Here is a 20,160-nt window from a genome sequence, read left to right as displayed (position 1 = left end):
AAAGCCTGCATAGATTATTTAGACTGTTGTGCTACGAGCAGCTGTATCACCATGTTCTGGTTTTGAACAAGCGTTTGCATGGTTGTTTTCATGAATGACATAAGCTCCATCATACTTTGTTGGAGGGTAAGCATCATAGTTTCCATATTGCTGTGTGGCTGTTCTGGGGCCTGTTGAGCGCTTTGAGAGTTAGGCTTAATTGGAATTTCCCTTCCAGATCGTAGAGCATCGGCATAGGAGAAGCCGTTGGTGGTGTTTAGTGGACCAAATGAGGATCTCGCAGCTTTGGCGAAGAAGACGTCTGGCGTAGTTTTTGACGCAATGTTCGCATTCTGTGGATTTTGGTTGCGCGTTGCGGTCGCTTGACGCATGCGACTCTTTAACTCCTTATACACCATATATCCTTTATAGTTTGCTGTATGGCTGCCTCCGCAGTTTCCACATTTCTTCACGGTTCTGTCCTTGTTTGTAGTGCAGCAAGCGGACTTGTGGGCGTCCCCGAAGACTACACAAACAGCCCGAAGTGTGCAGTAAGACCTTGTGTGTCCATACTCTTGACAGTTAGTGCATTGCACTGGACCGTTGCGTTTATGTGGCTCTTCAATAGTGATTTTCCGATGCAAAAGATATTGCAGGTTGTAAATTGGGTGGACTTCGTTCTTCTTCAGCGACCTGCTATCTGGCTCGAGCTCGACCTTTAAGAGGGGTTGTGGCTTTTTATCTTTGTTTAGAATGTTAATAACATTCTTGGCGGCGAAGCCCTTTTCTTTAAGGGCGGTTTTTATTTTCGCCGCGGTAACATCAGGTTCTATTCCCTTTACTACCACTTGTAGGCCCTTACTGCTTTTCAGCTGGTACGTGTAATAGTTTTTCTGTACAGTGTCCAGATATTTCGACACGATTCGGAAGTGCTCTTCAGTCTTTGTTTGCACCTTTGTTTCATGGATGTTCCCTTTGATAAGCGGAACAACATGAAGTTGTCACCGTTCCCGATCAACGACGCAATTTTGTTGACCAGGGCACTCGAGCTTTTTCCCATAATATAGATTGGAGGGGGCTTGGGTTTTTTTGCGGTGTCTTGGGCTGGTTGGTTTTCCTCAGGCTCCGCCAGTAGGGCAAATCTGTTAGTAGTGGATCTGTCCGGTTCTTTATCGATATTCAGGACACGGTTAATTTTTGTTTTGTTGCCTGCCGGATTACTCTGCGGGCTAAGCTTGCGCTTAATTTGGATGTAGCGATCCATTCCAGTCTGTGTGGCCGTTACCGCTTTGGCACTTTCCGAGGTTGTTGTTTTTGTACTCGCTGTAGTCGTTGACGTCGCGGTACTTTGAGTTGCAGAGGTTTTCTCTGTTGTTGCAGAAGTTGTAGCGCTGCTAGTTGTTGGTGCGAAATTTGTTTCCGATATTGGAGGGGGGGTTTTACACTGCGAACTCCATGACGCGGGAGTCGGAGTGAGCAGTGCGGGTGAGCAAGACCGTGCCCTTTGGGTTTCAACGGTCAGTAAAGCCGGGTTGCTTATAATCGCCGATTTTTCCACTTCGGTATCGCGGGTTGAAAAGTAAGAGTAGAAGCCGTTTCTTTGGTTCACTGAACTTCTACGCTCGTTCTTTTGATCGTTGCTCAATGAGCTCATTGCGTGGCTCTTATTTTTTTTTGAACAATGCGCTAGTTTTGGTTTAGCACATCGCAACTGTTATAAAAAGCTTGTCTGTCGCTTTTAGTAAATTGTAGTTCAGCGTCTTTTCGCTTATATTGGGTTATCCCAGTTTTTATACCCTTGCAGAGGGTATTATAATTTTGGTCAAAAGTGTGCAACGCAGTGAAGGAGACATCTCCGACCCTATAAAGTATATATATTCTTAGTCAGGATCACCTCCTGAGTTGATATGAGCATGTCCGTCTGTCCGTCTGTCTGTCTGTCCGTCTGTCTGTTTCTACGCAAACTAGTCTCTCAGTTTTAAAGCTATCGACTTGAAACTTTGCACACACCCTTCTTTCCTTTGCACGCAGTATATATGTCGGAACGGCCCGGATCGGCCGACTATATCCTATAGCTGCCATATAACTGATTGATCGGAAATGGTATAACTTCGGTGTTTTTAGAGTTAGAGAGTTCAAATTTTACATGAGCGCTATTTTTGGCAAAATAATACAATACAACATGCCAAATTTCGTAAGGATCGGCCGACTATATCCTATAGCTGTCATATAACTGAACGATTGGAAATGGTTTTTGGTAGAAATACCAACTTTGGTATGTTTGAAGATAGAAGTTTGGGAGTTTTTTTTAGAGTTTGTATTGTAATAAGTTGGATTATATATTCATATTCCCATAAGGAGCGGCCAACTATATCCGATGTTTGCGATACATATCCGGTTTTAGCTGCAAGGGTATATACACTTCGGCTCCGCCCGAAGTTAGCTTTCCTTTCTTGTTTTTTTTGATTAGCTGTATGGTGCAGTTTTCCCGGAGCTCGGACATCGCCACATCTAATAGCAAATTTACGGTTTTCCAAGAACGACTTTAGGATCTGGAAGTATGGTCGGGGTAGGCCAGTCTTTAATTTATATAGAAGACCGGGATGCCAGACTCGGTCAAACGCCTGCTTCACGTCCAGCATGACGGCCATGCAGTACTTCTTGGTTTCAAACGCGTCCAGGATGCACTGCACTACCCGATGGCACTGCTCTGGCGTACCGTGTGGTACCTTCAGGTGGCGAAGCCAAACTGGTGGTCAGGGATCAGTCCGGCTTCGTCAAATACTGGCAGTGCTCATTTTGTATGGCTTCGATTTTAACTGGGTCTGTTTTGATTGCATTATAAGAGATTACGTATCCAAGCATGTTGGTTTCTTGCGAAAAGAATTTGGATTTTTCTAAAGAAATTTTTATATTTTCTTCTAAAAGGATATTTATTATTCTAATTAAATCATTAAAATGTTCCTCTACTGAATTTAAGAAAATTATTATATCGTCCATATAGACGTGGCAAGTTTTTCCAACTTGATCTCGTAAAATGTCATCCATTGCTCGTTGGAAGATTCTTGGAGCGTTTGTCAAGCCAAAAGGCGTTCTCAAAAATTCGTATTTACCGTTATTTATAGAAAAAGATGTTTTTTGAATGTCGGATTCACTCATTAATATTTGATGAAAACCGGATTCCAAGTCAATTGTAGAAAATTTTGCTAGATTTGTAGATTTTGCTTTTCCCAGATTAGCTAATATAACAGATGGATCCTGCATAAGGTATCTATCGGGAATTGTGTTTTCATTTAATTTTTTAAAATCAATGACAAGTCTTAGTTTTGGACTGCCATCTTCATTGTATCCTTTTTTCGGAACTACAAGAACTGGAGAATTATACGGACTCCTGCTAGGTTGTATGATTTTTTCGGACAACATTCTTTTAATTTCTTTATTAACAAATTTTGCTACGGATTGGGCATATGGGTATTATTTTCCAAATATGGGTCTCCATATATAATATCAGTGCGGAAAGGAATTTGCATATTTATTTTAGAGTGATCATCTTTGATATGGTTTATTATGATATTTCTTAATTCTTCCATATCATTTTCTGATTTCAATTTTATGTTGTTTAGGCAATGTTTTTTACTTTTTTAGTTTCCTGAAGTAGATTGTGAGGTTATTGACCTTAGATCCTCATTTTTGGATTGGAAGGATTTTATTGAACTAAAATCCTTTGAATGCTCTGATTCGGAGCTGTAGTCCTAGTCGCTTGTTTCGACACAGGATTAATTTGATTTAACTTGTTTTAACTGCTTAAAACATTTGTTTATTAAGAATTTGTTCAGAGGGTGATTACATTTTTCCTCGGTGTGGCATAGATTTTCTTTACACACTTTATTGTGAAAAAGTAATTTTTCCTCTTTCCCGTGATATTGTATAACTCCCTTTTTGGTGTCGATTATAGCACCAACGACTAACAAGTCAGTTTCTAAATCCTCGATTTCACAAAAGATATGTTTAATATTGAAAATTTTTATCATGTGATAATATTCTATTATCGAATATCCGTTAACTGTTGACCCTTTTATAAATAGGGAGTTCATTTTTATTTAATTATATTATTTTATTTTAATGTAACAAGCGGTTGCGCCTGTATCAATTAGTACTTTAAAATTTGTATTTTCTTTTCTGTCAAATCGTATTAAGTAAGGTAGTCTTACTCTTGCCCTTCCCCTAAAAAATGGTCCTCCTGAATATTATTAATTTTCATTGTTTTATTTTGTGGTTGATTTACTGTACTCTCAAGCTCTCGCTTTACTGGAAAATGACTTGGGCCAGCTGCTTGATTTGCAAAGTTTTGTGGATTATTAATAGAAGGACGGCTATAATTATGTTGATAATAGTGTGGTCGATTTGAATACGGACGATCTTGGTTTTGGTTTGTGCCAAAATTTTGGGTAAATCCCTGACGATAATTATTAGATTGCCCTTTTGGTCGGTTTACGAACTGTATGGAAGGATCGACTTCCATTGGTTCTGGGGTTTGTCCCTGAACGTTGTTCTAGTCGAAATAAGTCTGTTGGGGCCAACTTTGGTTTTGGCTGTTTCCCCATTTTCGTTTATTAAAATTTTGTTTTGGTTGGACCGAGTTAAACCTTAGGTAATTATTTTGCCTTCGGTTTTCATTTTGAAAGCCATAATATCTATTGGCGAATTGGGCTCTAAAATTATTTGATTCTAGTTCTTGCACTTTTGCTAAGGCGTTTGGAAGGTCGGGTGGATTTAGCGAGAAAAGTGTCTCTGATATTGATCCGTTTAGACCAGAAATAAAGATTCTTAGAGCATTGCTCCTAATTACTTTATTAGTTTCTTTTGTAATTTCGCTTTCTTTACCTTATGTCATTATGGTCTTATTGATCAGTAGGGTCATCTTTTTATTTACCTCATTATAGAACTCCGTAATAGACAATTTACCTTGTCTAAGAATACTTAGTTTAGCTTCTAGAACGTGGATTGGTCTTCTATCATTATAGATAAAATCCAATCTAGACAAAATAGCATTGAAATTAAGAACTGTTCCATGGTTGGTCAGGGCATCATGTGCCGCTCCCATGATTTTGTTACGAAGTATGGTTAACGCTATAAAATATTGCTCACTGTTTATTTTATATAAACTCATTGCTGTCTCTGCAGCCTCCCTCCAGCATACATACTGAGTTTGCTCCCCATTAAATTTTGGCAGAGCTTTAATCACTTCTAATGTTGTATCACAACTTATATTTGGATTAATTGTCTGAACTTTATAATCTTCTACCGTTTTTTCCTTACTTTCTACTTTTGCCGATAATTCATTAATTTTTGTAGTCAATTCATTTATCTGGACGTTTATGAATCTATTTATTAATTCTGTTGTAATTGAACTGTATCCAATTCCACTACCTAACATGTTTGGTCCACCACCGGTTGCCATGTTTAATTTTTGAAAATTATTTATTATATCTTCCAGATTGTTTAATCGTTAAGTAATTAATTTTTTTAAAGATTTGACTTAATTTTATAAAATTTTTTGTTAGTATTTTTTAAATGTAATGTAAATTTAATGTGTAACTAACGATAAGCTTTTCTTTAATTTCTCACGATGATGTTGTATCCTTTCCTCCTTAGTTAGATGTCCTGTTTGGTTTCTTCCTTCCTGCTATCTGTATCCTTTTCTCCTTGGTAAGATGTTCTGTTGGATTTCTTCCTTCTTTCTTTCATTGGATTAATTAATCAGCTTTTGTATTTAATTGAATTTACTTATTTTTTTATACCCTTGCAGAGGGTATTATAATTTTGGTCAAAAGTGTGCAACGCAGTGAAGGAGACATATCCGACCCTATAAAGTATATATATTCTTGATCAGGATCACCTCCTGAGTTGATATGAGCATGTCCGTCTGTCCGTCTGTCCGTCTGTCTGTCCGTCTGTCTGTTTCTACGCAAACTAGTCTCTCAGTTTTAAAGCTATCGTCTTGAAACTTTGCACACACCCTTCTTTCCTTTGCACGCAGTATATAAGTCGGAACGGCCCGGATCGGCAGACTATATCCTATAGCTGCCATATAACTGATTGATCGGAAAAGGTATAACTTTGGTGTTTCTAGAGTTAGAGATTTGACATGAGATTTGACATGAGAGCTATTTTTGGCAAAATAATACGACATGCCAAATTTCATAAGGATCGGCCGACTATATCCTATAGCTGCCATATAACTGAACGATCGGAAATGACCCAACTTTCGTGTTTTTGAAGATAGAAAGCTGAAATACAGATTCTATTTTTGGTCAGTTGATCCAACCTACCAAATTTCATTAGGATCGGCCGACTATATCCTATAGCTGCCATATAACTGAACGATCGGAAATGGTATTTGGTAGAAATATCAACTTTCTTATTTTTGAAGATAGAAGTTTGGGACTTTTTTTAGATTTTGTATTTTAGTTAATTGGTTTTATTATGATGTAATCATAAGGATCGGCCAACTATATCCGATGTTTGTGATATATATCCGGATTTAACTGCAAGGGTACATAAACTTCGGCTCCGTCCGAAGTTAGCTTTCCCTTCTTGTTTTAATTAATTATTTTTGAGAATCACCTTTATTTGCATGGCCCCACGTTGGGCGCCAATTAAATTAATCCCGAAGTTCACTTTTTAAAAAAATAATTTTTAATTTTTTATTTTTAAAAAACTTTATTTATTATTTCTTATTTGGTTCACAAACTTTATTTAAACGCTTAGGCTAGACGGATTGTATGTGAAAGGCTTGCTCCCGGAATAAGACTGCCAATTTTTAATTGCCAGATAACCAACAAACCTCGGCTTAAGAGAAATAACCCAAAAGGGTACTTGGAGAGAATAAAAAATTGGCCTAAGAGATTATAAGAGAAAGGGACAATTTGCTGATGCAGCAGTTGAGTCATTCGTGAAGAGTGATTCGGACTGGTGACGGCGAGTCGGCTCTAATGTTTATGTCTGGCTTGGGCCATGGAAAATTTTGTGGGAATGTTTACAAGTGGAGCTTGATGTTTAGTCTGGATAATCTTTTGGGGATCATCAGAAACGAGTGGGGGGAAATGAGGAGACAAGATAAGAAATGGCATGACGAAAATTTTGTGGGAATGTTTACATGTGGAGATTGATGTTTAGTCTGGATAATCTTTTGGGGATCATCACAAACGAGTGAGGGGAAATAAGGAGACAAGATAAGAAATGGCATGACGCATTCAGCAGGGGCTACTGCGTTTTGCAAATAACGTTTACATTGCCTTTTTGGTGAGGAAATTTATGAGTTGGTAGACACACCCCCTTCTAAATTGAAGCGTCCCGATTCAAACGATGGTGCAGCCATGGAGTTTATTTGAGCTGTTAATTCTGCTACGAATAAACAGAATAATTTCTGTAAATTCTATTATTTCTTCATGCGGGATTTCTTGATCGGACAAATTACCATATTTGTTTTTAAAATATTGCTAAGCCGTAGTTTAATGGTTTTACAATATTTTCTTAAATTATAAATACATAACCAAATTATATATGTTGAAATTAATGTGATTACAATTAATGTTAGTGGTATTCTGGTTTGTTTAATTTGAATAAAAGGATATAGGGTATTTATGTTATCAAATGATAGTTCCGAATTGTTGGATAATATATATTCGGATATTTCAAAATTATTATAATTGTGGGCTGTAATGTATTCTAATATTTTATTATCTACGTTTGAATATGATATATTATTAATTATTGTGGTGCCATTGAATGTTATTAAATAAGACCCTATTAGGCAAGAGTCATTTACAATATTATTTCCATTTACTAAAATAGCACCTTCCTGAATTATATCTACTTGTTTATTTTTTTCTCTTATTTTATTACATATTGATTTTTCACCGTTCAATAAGCGAGTGAAACATGATTTTTCTGTGCTAAGAACACAATAATTATTAAATAGTTTTTTTTTGAAATTATTTATTTCATAATAAATGTTGTCGCATTTTGCTACCTGATTACATAACAGTAATTTTCCATCATTATGAGAAATAGCTGTTGCGTAATAAGTATCGCATCTATTTTTATACCCTTGCAGAGGGTATTATAATTTTGTCCAAAAGTGTGCAACGCAGTGAAGGAGACATCTCCGACCCAATGAAGTATATATATTCTTGATCAAGATCACCTCCTGAGTTGATATGAGCATGTCCGTCTGTCTGTCTGTTTCTACGCGAACTAGTCTCTCAGTTTTAAAGCTATCCACTTGAAACTTTGCCCTTCTTTCCTTTCCTATTCGAGAGGTAGGCTTTGAACTGAAAGCATCGTTTTATTGTTTGTTAAAAAAATAAAAAGAAAAATTTAAATTTTTTTTTTTTCCAACCACCAAAAAAATATAAAACCACTCTTATTTACCTAATCTTGCGGCCATTCTCGGGCAAAACCAACTTAATGGGCTGGCAAAACCCTCCCAGTTCCATCAAAATCAAGCCGCCTTCGAAAAAGAAAGCCTATTCTAATTTTCAAGATGTCGATTCCAGCGACTCCGAGCATGGAGAAATGAAGCGGAAGTCTGCTAAAAAACCCATTATGGAAGACGAACCTACCACCAGCGAAGCAGCCAGAGCTGCACTTAAAGCTAATATTGAAAAAAATTATTATGCAATTCTTTCTGATTTAGACGATGAAGATCGTGTCAGCGACATGGAGGTTGACGTTATGAAGAAAAAAGATGATAAGAAAACCAAGCAATCTGCGGTAAAAACGGCGAAAATCATCAAACCGCCCCCAATTTTTATCCCGGACGTATCCAGCATCAAGGGCCTTTCCAAAGACATTTCCCACCTCTTAGGCGGGGATGTTGAAGTGACCTACAAAGCAAGCACTAACAACACAATTCGCGTCATGACTCCAGATAAGGATACTTACTCAACTCTGAAAAAGTTCCTGAGCGAAAATAACCATCGATACCACACATTCCAGCCCCGAGACGAGCGCGCTTATCGGATCGTCGTTAAAGGCCTCCACTTCTCCACCGACCCGGAGGATATTAAGGTGGGTTTCAGCAGCCATGGACACAAAGTCAGGGATATACACAATCCTATGCAAAAAGGTACAAAGAAGCCACTAAACATTTTCTTTATTAACCTCGAGCCAGCCAAAAACAACAAGGAGGCCTTTCAAGTCAAGCGGCTATGCAGCACGGTGGTTACGGTTGAGCCACCAAAAAAATTCGACGATGTGCCCCAATGCCATCGCTGCCAGGGCTTCGGTCACACGAAACGGTACTGCCATCTGGAGTACAGATGCGTAAAGTGTGGAGATAGGCACCCATCGTCCGAATGCACCAAAATTGCCAGTGAACCAGCAGTCTGCCTCCACTGCGACGGATCACATGCGGCCTCTTACAAGGGCTGTCCAGCCTACAAAAAGGCAAAGAGCACGTTCGCCCCCAAACAGGCTGCCCCAAGACGCCAGCAACCTCAATTCAGCAAAATTAACCCTAACATCAGCTATGCTAGCGCAGTCAAAAACGGAGCACCACAGTTTGACTCCAACCCCAATCCCGATCCCAGTCTTTCAAGTAATCCAATGGACGCCCTAACGGCTAGGATGGAATCTATGTTTGAGCGCATGATGGAGAAGGTCTTGAGCCAAATAGCCCAAATGATGGCCACCGTTTGCAAATCCTTGTGCATACGCAATTAAATATAACCATATGGAATGCTAACGGCCTGGTAAAAAGAAGGCCAGAGGTCGAGCTATATTGCAAGACCCTCCAAGCAGACGTTCTCCTCATATCAGAAACGCATTTTACCAACAGATCATACTTGACTATTAGAGGATACGACCTCATTGCCGCTAACCACCCGAACGGTAGAGGTCGCGGGGGCGCGGCCATCCTTATTCGCAGCTGCATCAAGTATGAGGCACTTCCAGCCATGTGCGAAGACTGGGTACAATGTGCCCAAATTAAAATCTCCACTACCAACGGTGACATAACAATCGCCGCAGCATATTGCCCCCCCAGGCACAACATCCACGAACAGGAATTCGGCTTGCTACTGGATTGCCTCGGCCCCAAGTTCATAATCGGAGGGGACTTTAATGCTAAACACCCCTGGTGGGGCTCCAGGATTACAAACCCAAAGGGCTCGGCCCTATACAGGCAGATTCAGTCCCGAATCTTGAGCTGTCACGCAACCGGTGCACCCACATACTGGCCTACGGATCCCCACAAAATCCCTGATGTGCTAGACTTCGCCATCTCCGGAGGACTGGATTCTGCCGGAATTCAAGCGAGAGAAGTAGAAGACCTCTTCTCGGACCACAGCGCCTTTGCCGTGTCACTTTTCACCCCAGCCTTGCTCAGGTCAGCCCGCAAAAAGCTGATCTACAAGATAACAGACGTTGACAAGTACCAATCCTACCTGAACAACGTTACCGACCCCAGCCCGACACTTGACTCCCCGGTTGACATCGACACCGTTGTAGAAGAGTTAACAGCCCATATTCAGGCGGCAGCTTCTGAAGCAGCACCAAGGCCCTCCAACCGCCCAAGAGCCACTGACAGGGACATCCATTTTTGGAGCCCAGAAGTCGAAGAACTCAAACTTGAAAAGCGACGACTCCGAAGAGTGTGGATGCTCTCAAGGAATCCTTTGGACAAAACCGCCTTCAATAGAGCGACCAAATGTCTGACAGAAACTCTGGCAAGACTAAGGAAGCAGACCTTTGACGGGTTCGTCGAACAATTCGAGCCAGGCGACCCTCAACATAACTTATGGCGAGTCACCAAATCTATCAGACAGCCGCTGAAAAGGATCCCACCTGTACAAAGAACCGACGGCAGCTGGTGCAGATCGGAGATGGACAGGGCCAACGCTTTCGCCGAACACCTCGAAGGTGTCTTTACGCCTTTCGATCGCTGCTCACCGGAGGATGCTGCTGAAACTGCCCGTCTGCTAGCCGAGCCTTCTAGGGACGCCGATCCAATACCACCAGTGACTGAGGAGGAAACAGCTGAGCTTATAACCATCATGAGCAACAACAAGGCCCCGGGCGATGATGGTATCAATGCAATTGCATTAAAAATGTTACCACCTCCAAGCATTCAGCTAATTACGAGGATCTATAATAGATGCTTGGAGATAGGGTACTTCCCGTCCACATGGAAACGTGCCCAGGTAACTATGATACCTAAGCCCGGGAAACCCGAAGCAAACCTTTCGTCCTACCGACCAATAAGTTTGTTACCAACGCTCTCCAAAATACTTGAACGAGTGTTTTTAAGCAGAGCACTGCCAGTATTTGACGAGGCTGGACTGATCCCTGACCACCAGTTTGGCTTCAGGCGGCGACACGGTACGCCAGAGCAGTGCCATCGGGTAGTGCAGTGCATCCTGGACGCGTTTGAAACCAAGAAGTACTGCATGGCCGTCATGCTGGACGTGAAGCAGGCGTTTGACCGAGTCTGGCATCCCGGTCTTCTATATAAATTAAAGACTGGCCTACCCCGACCATACTTCCAGTTCCTAAAGTCGTTCTTGGAAGACCGTAAATTTGCTGTTAGATGTGGCGAGGCCATCTCCGGTATTAGAGAAGCTCACGCTGGTGTACCCCAAGGCAGCGTTCTTGGCCCGTTGATGTACAATGCTTACACGGCCGACCTCCCTGTTCTTCAGAGGCCTGACCTGCTCGCAGCAACCTATGCAGACGACACCGCCTTCCTTACCACCGCCGATAGCGCATTGGGGGCAGCCGATACGATGCAATTGCAACTTGACTTGCTCAGCGACTGGCAAAAGCGATGGAACATTGCCGTCAATAACGAGAAGTCCACTGCCTCCACATTTTCTCTCTGCAAAGGCAACTGCCCTCCAGTTAACCTTAACGGCTCTCCAATCCCACAGGTAGACAATCCCAGGTACCTGGGATTCACCCTAGACAGGAGGCTCACCTGGAAGCCCCATCTGATTAAGAAGAGGAAACAGGCTATTCAAAGACTTCGATCCTTCAACTGGCTTATGGGTAGGAGATCGAAGCTGAGAACTTCCACTAAACTCCTCATTTACAAGGCAATAATACGCCCTATCTGGACGTACGGCATACAGCTCTGGGGAACTGCGAGCAAGACGAATGTCCGAACTATGCAAGCTTTTGAAAATAGAGTCCTTCGAATCGCCACTGGGGCCCACGTCTATCATGACAATCGCACTATCCACGAGGTTCTCAATTTCCCTTGGGTCAAGGACGAGATACAAAGAAGCAGCGCACGTTACATGCAGAGGCTTCATAATCACCCGAACCGGTTGGCCAGCTCCCTGCTGGACAGCAGCGAGCAACCCAGAAGACTTAAAAGGACACACCCGCTGGACCTCCCCTTACTACTCTAATTTTTTTTTTTCTCTACCATATTAATATTTAAAAATATCTATACGTGAAGTTTACGTGATAAAATTTAATGGTTGTCCCTAATGGACAGTTTTAAATAAACATTACCCTGCTATTACAAAAAAAAAAAAAAAAAAAAAAATTTTTATTTAAATATTTTTAATGTAACAAGTGGTTGCGACTGTATCAATTAGTACTTTAAAATTTGTATTTTCTTTTTTGTCAAATCGTATTAAGTAAGGTAATCTTACTCTAGCTCTTCCCCTAAAAAATGGTCCTCCTGAATATTATTAATTTTCATGGTTTTATTTTGTGGTTGATTTTCTGTACTCTCAAGCTCTCGCTTTACTGGAAAATGACTTGGGCTAGCTGAAGGACGGCTATAATTATGTTGATAGTAGTTTGGTCAACCTGAATACGGACGATCTTGGTTTTGGTTTGTGCTAAACTTTGGGTATATCCCTGAAGATAATTATTAGATTGCCCTCTTGGTCGGCTTACGAACTGTATGGAAGGATCGACTTCCATTGGTTCTGGGGTTTATTCTGGTCGAAATTAGTCTGTTGGGGCCAACTTTGGTTTTGGCCGTTTCTCCGTTTAGATTCTTTACTCTCCGTTTCTTTACCATATGTCATTATGGTCTTATTGATCAGTAGGGTCATCTTTTTATTTACCTCGTTATAGAACTCCGTAATAGACAATTTACCCTGTCTAAGAATACTTAGTTCAGCTTTTAGAGCGTGGATTGGTCTTCTATCACTATAGATAAAATCCAATCTAGACAAAATTGTATTTAAATTAAGAACTGTTCCATGGTTGGTCAGGGCCGCTCCCATTATTTTGTTACGAAGTATGGTTAACGCTATAAAATATTGCTCACTGTTTATTTTATATAAACTCATTGCTGTCTCTGCAGCCTTCCTCCAGCCTACATACTGAGCTTGCTCCCCGTTAAATTTTGGCAGAGCTTTAATAACTTCCAATGTTGTATCACAACTTATATTTGGATCAATTGTCTGAATTTTATAATCTACAACCGTTTTTTCCTTACTTTCTACTTTTGCCGATAATTCATTAATTTTTGTAGTCAATTCATTTAACTGGACGTTTATCAATCTATTTATTGATTCTGTTGTAATAGAACTGGTTCCAATTCCACTACCTAACGTGCTTGATCCACCATCGGTTGCCATGTTTAATTTTTGAAAATTATTTATTATATCTTCCAGATTGTTTAATCGTTAAGTATTTAATTTTTCAAGAGATTTGACTTAATTTTATAAAATTTTTTGTTAGTATTTTTTATATGTAATGTAATGTGTAACTAAGGATAAGCTTTTCTTTAATTTCTCACGATGATGTTGTATCCTTTCCTCCTTAGTTAGATGTCCTGTTTGGTTTCTTCCTTCCTGCTATCTGTATCCTTTTCTCCTTGGTTAGATGTTCTGTTGGATTTCTTCCTTCTTTCTTTCGTTGGATCAGTTAATCAGCTTTTGTATATAATTGAATTTATTTATTTCTTTTGTATTTGTTCCTTTTTTAAAATTATTTCTTTTGTATTTCTTTGTATATTGTTTTTTTGTATTATTTTTTGTATATAGTTTTTTGTTAAACTTTTCTGTTTATAAAACGTTTTTGCTTTATTGTTTTTTTTGCTTATTCAGGTCTCTTGAAAAGCTCCAAATCACTGATTTGTTAATTTATTTTTCAGTGACCACGGTTTTTTAATTTTGAACACTGAATTTTAATGTGTTTTTTAATGTTTTGTATATATTTTTTTATTTTTTTATCGGAGTCTTTGCCAATCACTAGTCTTCGGTTTGCCCGTTAAACGCGATTAAATTGGGATTTATATGAGTTTTTTTTTGAGCCACGCTGGTGCTTTCCTTATAATTAATTTGTTTTTATTTTAATTAATTATTTATTAGAATCACCTTTATTTGCATGGTCCCACGTTGGGCGCCAATTAAATTAATCCCGAAGTTCACTTTTATAAAAAAAAATTTTTAATTTTTTATTTTTAAAAACTTTATTCATTATTTCTTATTTGGTTCACAAACTTTATTTAAACGCTTAGGCTAGACCGATTGTATGTGAAAGGCTTGCTCCCGGAATAAGACTGCCAATTTTTAATTGCCAGATAACCAACAAACCTCGGCTTAAGAAAAATAACCCAAAAGGGTACTTGGAGAGAATAAACAATTGCCCTAAGAGATTCTAAGAGAAAGGGACAATTTGCTGATGCAGTAGTTGAGTCATTCGTGAAGAGTGATAAGATCGGAAGATCGAACCAATTCGGGCTGGTGACGGCGAGTCGGCTCTAATGTTTATGTCTGGCTTGGGCCATGGAAAATTTTGTGGGAATGTTTACAAGTGGAGCTTGATGTTTTGTCTGGATAATCTTTTGGGGATCATCAGAAACGAGTGAGGGGAAATTAGGAGACAAGATAAGAAACGGCATGACGCATTCAGCAGGGGCTACTGCGTTTTGCAAATAATGTTTACATTGCCTTTTTGGTGAGGCAATTTATGAGTTGGATAACATAAGTACATGTGTTTTGTTCAAATTAATGGAATGGGGGGCGGTAGGTGTGGGCTTGGTCAGATCGAATTCAAATTTTGGCTATAATCCTGTGGTGATCTTATCATCAATTGCGCCAAGTTACAGCACTGTTGGGTCATTTTTGGATTTTTTGCAAAAAAATCGGTCAATCCGGCCACTGTGCATTGGAGGGGAGTTTTACACTGCGAGCTACACTGGTTCGGCGGTACGGTTTTTTTTTGGGGAAGGCAAGTTGATAAAAGTCTAGGAAAGGTAGGAAAACATGTGAAGATTTGCATCCCAATTTAGTCCTGCGAGAACAAATTAGGAAGTTTTTTTTGTACAGATTCGATGTAATGGTCGGAAAATTTGAGTTTCAAATCTAATAGAACACCCAGATCGTTAAGATGGGTTAATATATCTAAGACCCATAGAGAATGTAGCATGTGTGGACTAGACGATTAAGAAGACCTGAGATAGGTAAATTGCTAAACACCATTTTTAAAAGATATCTAAATCGGATTAAAGTATCAATTTGGATTTGAATACGATTTACCACAGTAAATTTTAATTTCCCACAATGCAAGCCAAGAAGCAATATAAATTTATGTGTTTGGTCCCGAACTATTTCTATACCCTTCCACAGGGCTTCATAATTTTGTTCAAAAGTGTGCAATGCAATGCATGATAGATCTCCAACTCTATAATGTATATATATTCTTGATCAGGATAACCTCATGAGTAGATAAGCATGTCCGTCTGATTGATTGAAATTTCATAAGGCTCGGCCGACTACATCCTATAGCTGCCATATAACTAAACAATCATAAATGTCACAACTGTCGTGTTTTTAAATATAGTAGGTTAGAACTTTGTACAGATTCTATCAGATTGCTGAAACATGTATAATTGATCATTGGTATTTTGAAAGATAGAAAATACTTCGTAAATATTTTATTTTTGGACAACTGATTGGATCTACCCAATTTTTTAAGGATCGGCTACCTATGTCCTATATCTGCAGTATAACTGAGCGATCGGAAATGACCTGACTTTTGTACTTTTGAAGATATGAGCTTTGAATTTTTTGTATATTTTGAAAACTTTGACAGAACGATTCGAACCGTGACGCGTTACGTGATTGGCTTTGGCTCTCTATACAATTTTCTTCGCAAACGTGGTGAAAAACCAATTTTCTTAACTAAAAATTCAAAAGTCTATAGAACTAACCACTGTGCAGTGCTTGGATTTATACTTATTTTATTTTCTTTCAGGCGTCTTATTATTCTTATGATTCTACATATGAGCCCATAAATCCACGTCTATCTAGTGAAGCGATACCTCCAGAAAGTTTAAATTTTTACTTACCTTATGCTACTAGTAGTGTTATGAACAAAACAAATCGGGTTGGCGAGACTGCTTTATTTTATACCCAGGGGGCTGGGTTTACTAAGGACAATGAAGAAAGCTCTGTGTATCGAGAAAAATTTGACGGTGCGCCTAATATATTAAACACAATTGATGGAACAAATGAACTAGATAATTATGGTTCGTCAAATGATAAAAACAAAAATAAAACAATGTAAGAATTAAGAAAATTATATTTTCAGGTATTTGTGTAAAATGCAACTCGCGCGTGTTAGGAGAAACGAGTGGCTGTACGGCAATGAGTCAAATCTTTCATGTATCTTGTTTCACGTGTACAGATTGCCAAATTAACTTGCAAGGAAAGCCATTTTATGCTTTAGATGGCAAACCATATTGTGAATATGATTATTTGCAAACGCTAGAAAAGTGTTCGGTCTGTATGGAACCAATTCTTGAAAGGATTTTAAGAGCTACAGGAAAGCCGTACCATCCCCAATGCTTCACTTGCATTATTTGTGGAAAAAGTTTAGATGGGTTATTGTTTACTGTTGACGCTACTAATCAAAATTATTGCATTACGGACTTCCACAAGTAAGTAAAAAATTTAATTTTTCATGTAAATTGAGCTTATTTTCAAAAATTTAAGAAAATTTGCTCCCCGTTGTTGTGTCTGCAAACACCCAATAATGCCAGAGTCGGGGCAGGAAGAAACGGTTAGAGTTGTAGCTCTTGATCGTAGTTTTCACCTTGGATGCTATAAATGTGAGGTAAATATAAAGGATTATCTTAAACAAAATAAAAATTCAATAAATGGTAAAATATGTTATTAAATTAAAATTTTTATATTTTAATATAAATTTTTATATTTTAATAGGATTGCGGTCTTCTGTTATCGTCTGAAGCTGAAGGTCGCGGATGCTATCCTTTGGATGATCACATTTTATGTAAAAGTTGCAACGCCCAGAGGGTTCAAGTTTTGACAAAGCGGATGACATAGAAACAATACAATATATTAAAAACTTGTACTGTAAAATTACAATGCATTAACTATTAGGAGGGGGCCCTTTTAGATTTTTGTTTATATTCGAAAAATAAATACACAGTGCAAGAGTTTAATTGTTTATCAGGCCGAATAGCACAAAACCGTGTTTTTACCGCTTCATAGATTAAAGTTTATATTTGAATAATAAAAACGTTAGAATTAGTGTTGAATAATGTTCAGAATTAGTTTTGAAAAATGCTAGATGTTAAGCTATTCGATATTTGTAAAATGGAAAAACGAGGCGTCTGCCATGGCTAGGTGAAGCTAGCGCGGCGTAGGAAACGGACGAAGTTTTTTAGCGCGCGCCACACATCATTGATTTGAGTAAGAATAAACGAAAAACTAACCAAATCCATGTTGGTTTAAAAAATCGAGTAGCAACCTCGCCCCGATCCCAACATTTCTAAAAAATACTTCCTCCAAGAACTTCGTTACCTGCTGATTAAAGCGGAGAAACAGCGTCGCGTCGCTAGCAATCACAGCTAGACCGGCTGGAGGCGAAAAATTTAAAAAGGCGAATGTGTCGCTTCCCTAGCAGGACCCAAAGATTTTCCAACATTCAGCGAGGATCCTGAGGACTGATCGTTATAAGCATGGAAGCATGGAATAAGCATGGAATATAAAAGCATGGAAAATATGCTACGTCTGCAAAAGTCGCTTAAAGGGAAAACTCGTGACCTGGTTTGAGGTAAACTCCTACTTCCTAACCTAGTGCCAGAAGTCATCAGCACTTTGAAGATGTTCTTCGACAGGCTGCACCACTGGCACCACACAAAGTCAGTTTGACGCGTTAATAGAGTACGCGCTTGCAGTTCGGATGGAGGCGTGCAATCTGAAGGCCCATCTCAACAATCCAATGCTGGTCAAGGAGCTGGTTGATAAGCTTTTAAGAACACAAGTTAAACTTGGCAATGCATCTCCGCGACGATAGGGTGGCAGTCAAAGCATTCAGTGATTGGCTGCCCCAAACGGGCGAGTTAACTCCCACAACAGTCGCCGCCCGGACAAGGGAGAGGCAGATGAGCCTGGACCATCATGAGGACAAACACGAGCAAACAGCAAATTCAATTGAGGTGCGTAGCTTGCGGCGACACGAGTCACAGACCAGCTCAACGCCAGGTATTCTTGAACCTTGACGCGGAGCTCAGGGGGAGGCACTCAGAGCGGGTAAAGCCTGTTTCTGCTACCTCAAGTTACACCGGAACAGATGCCGAACCGGGAACTGTGGAATTAATAGCAATCGTCCAAGACAGACCACAAAGTCACGTGAGTACGCATCGAGACGTCAACAACGGAAGTCAGTTCTTTCGCATCATTCCAGTCAAGCTGCATTACGGCAGCAGGCAGACCGAAATCTACGCCTTTCTAAATGAAGGATCATTCGTGACCTTAGCAGACGCATCCGTATTCCAAAGACTGGAAAGACAAGGCCAGGCCAAACTCGATTCGAGAGTTGAATGAACTCCGACAAGGTTTACTGGTTGAAAAACGTCCAGACTGTTCAGAACCTAGCATTACCGAGACAGACAGTCAATATGAAAGAGCTATGCGACAGATTCCAAATGATCCCAAATGACTTTTGGGATTAACTGCGCGCCGTTCATAGCGCACTTTGTTCGAGTCAAGAATGCGGAAACCCACCAAGAAAATTTCCCACTGGCCTTAAACGCCATCCAAGATTAATCATCCTATTAAACAGATTACAAACTATCTCTATAGCGCATTTTGGAAGTTCAATAAACATCTTTGGCGTCAGTAAGTCATCTCCGGGAGCGTTTTTTGGTTTTATCCCTTATATGACTTTTTCAATTTCGTTTGGCCGGAATAAAGGTGTAGTTTGCAGAGGGGTAGCGTCTAGCTGAATTAGTTCCAGGAGGAATGAATTCGAGGCAGGGTTTGCCTTTCTTCGTCGCTGCACAGCATCCCGAAGAGTTTCTGTGCAAGAGCCTGGTCGAGTGATCGGGTTGCTTCCTTAATCTGCTGATCTTATGTTTTGTCAATCACGACAAGTGCGCCTTTTTTCTCGCACGAGTTGTTTGATTTGCTGATTGGATTTGTAGTATTTGTTTCGGATTTGTACTACTTCCTTCCTTTGAGGAGTAGTGATTTTAGCTGCCGCAACGAGTACTTCTTCCAGGACGCTCGTTGTGTGGTCGATGTCCGATTCCATATTACGCTTCCATATTACGCTTCGATATTACGGCGAGTTCGATGTGGGCGTAGTTTTTGTATTTAAGCCAGTTCGTTTTTGGCGACGTCAGGCTGAAGGGGTGTTCGGTTATATCTGGACTTTGAAGAAGCGTTAAAAGCACAGGCGAGTAATCTGATGAAAAGTTCGAGACTTCTTTGTCACTTATTAGATTGCCAGGTATGTTTTTTGTCACCGCAAAATCAATAATGTCTGGGAGGTTGCAAGGGGATGTTGGTCAATATGTGAAACTGCAATGTACGAATTCTATGGATTTTGATTGCGCGTTGCAGTCGCTTGTCGCATGCTACTTTTCAAATCCATGTACACCATACATCCTCTGCGTCTGCGTCCTCGCACACTACACAGACGGCAAAAAAGATATTTCAACTTGTCAACTTGTCCTTCTTCAGCGGCCTGCTTTTTGGCTCGAGCTCGACCTTGATTCGGAAGTGCTCTTCAGTCTTTGTTTGCATCTTACTTTCATGGATGTACCCTTTGATAAGCGGGACAACATGAAAGTTGTCACCGATCCCGATCAACGCACAGTGGCCGATTTGGATAATTTAGCTTCAGAGAAGTTGAACATCTTTAAAAATAATGATAATTTTAAAAAGTTTGAAATTT

The 20,160-nt window shown here is 39.7% G+C and overlaps 1 protein-coding gene across 7 annotated transcripts in view; it reads left to right on the top strand.

Moving 5' to 3' along the window:
- The window catches only part of Zyx (lipoma-preferred partner zyxin), a 59,739-nt gene extending 41,905 nt beyond the window's left edge, over nt 1–17,834 (top strand). For 2 of the 7 annotated variants that reach the window (XM_070282556.1, XM_070282554.1), the window contains exons 5-8: nt 16,210–16,483; nt 16,546–16,894; nt 16,950–17,070; nt 17,178–17,829. In XM_070282556.1, coding sequence (XP_070138657.1) covers nt 16,210–16,483; nt 16,546–16,894; nt 16,950–17,070; nt 17,178–17,300 — 867 coding nt within the window. In that variant the 3' untranslated portion in view covers nt 17,301–17,829. Of the gene's footprint in view, nt 1–13,813; nt 13,829–16,209; nt 16,484–16,545; nt 16,895–16,949; nt 17,117–17,177 lie in introns of those variants that run through there. The other 5 variants (XR_011443587.1, XM_070282557.1, XM_070282555.1 and 2 more) reach the window with 5 other exon arrangements.
- The last annotated feature ends 2,326 nt before the right edge of the window (nt 17,835–20,160 follow it).

This window comes from Drosophila bipectinata, chromosome 4, assembly GCF_030179905.1.
Source record: "Drosophila bipectinata strain 14024-0381.07 chromosome 4, DbipHiC1v2, whole genome shotgun sequence".
Taxonomy (NCBI): domain Eukaryota; kingdom Metazoa; phylum Arthropoda; class Insecta; order Diptera; family Drosophilidae; genus Drosophila; species Drosophila bipectinata.
The sequence above is the reverse complement of the archived record's forward strand: the minus strand, read 5'-3'. Positions and strand labels throughout refer to the sequence as shown.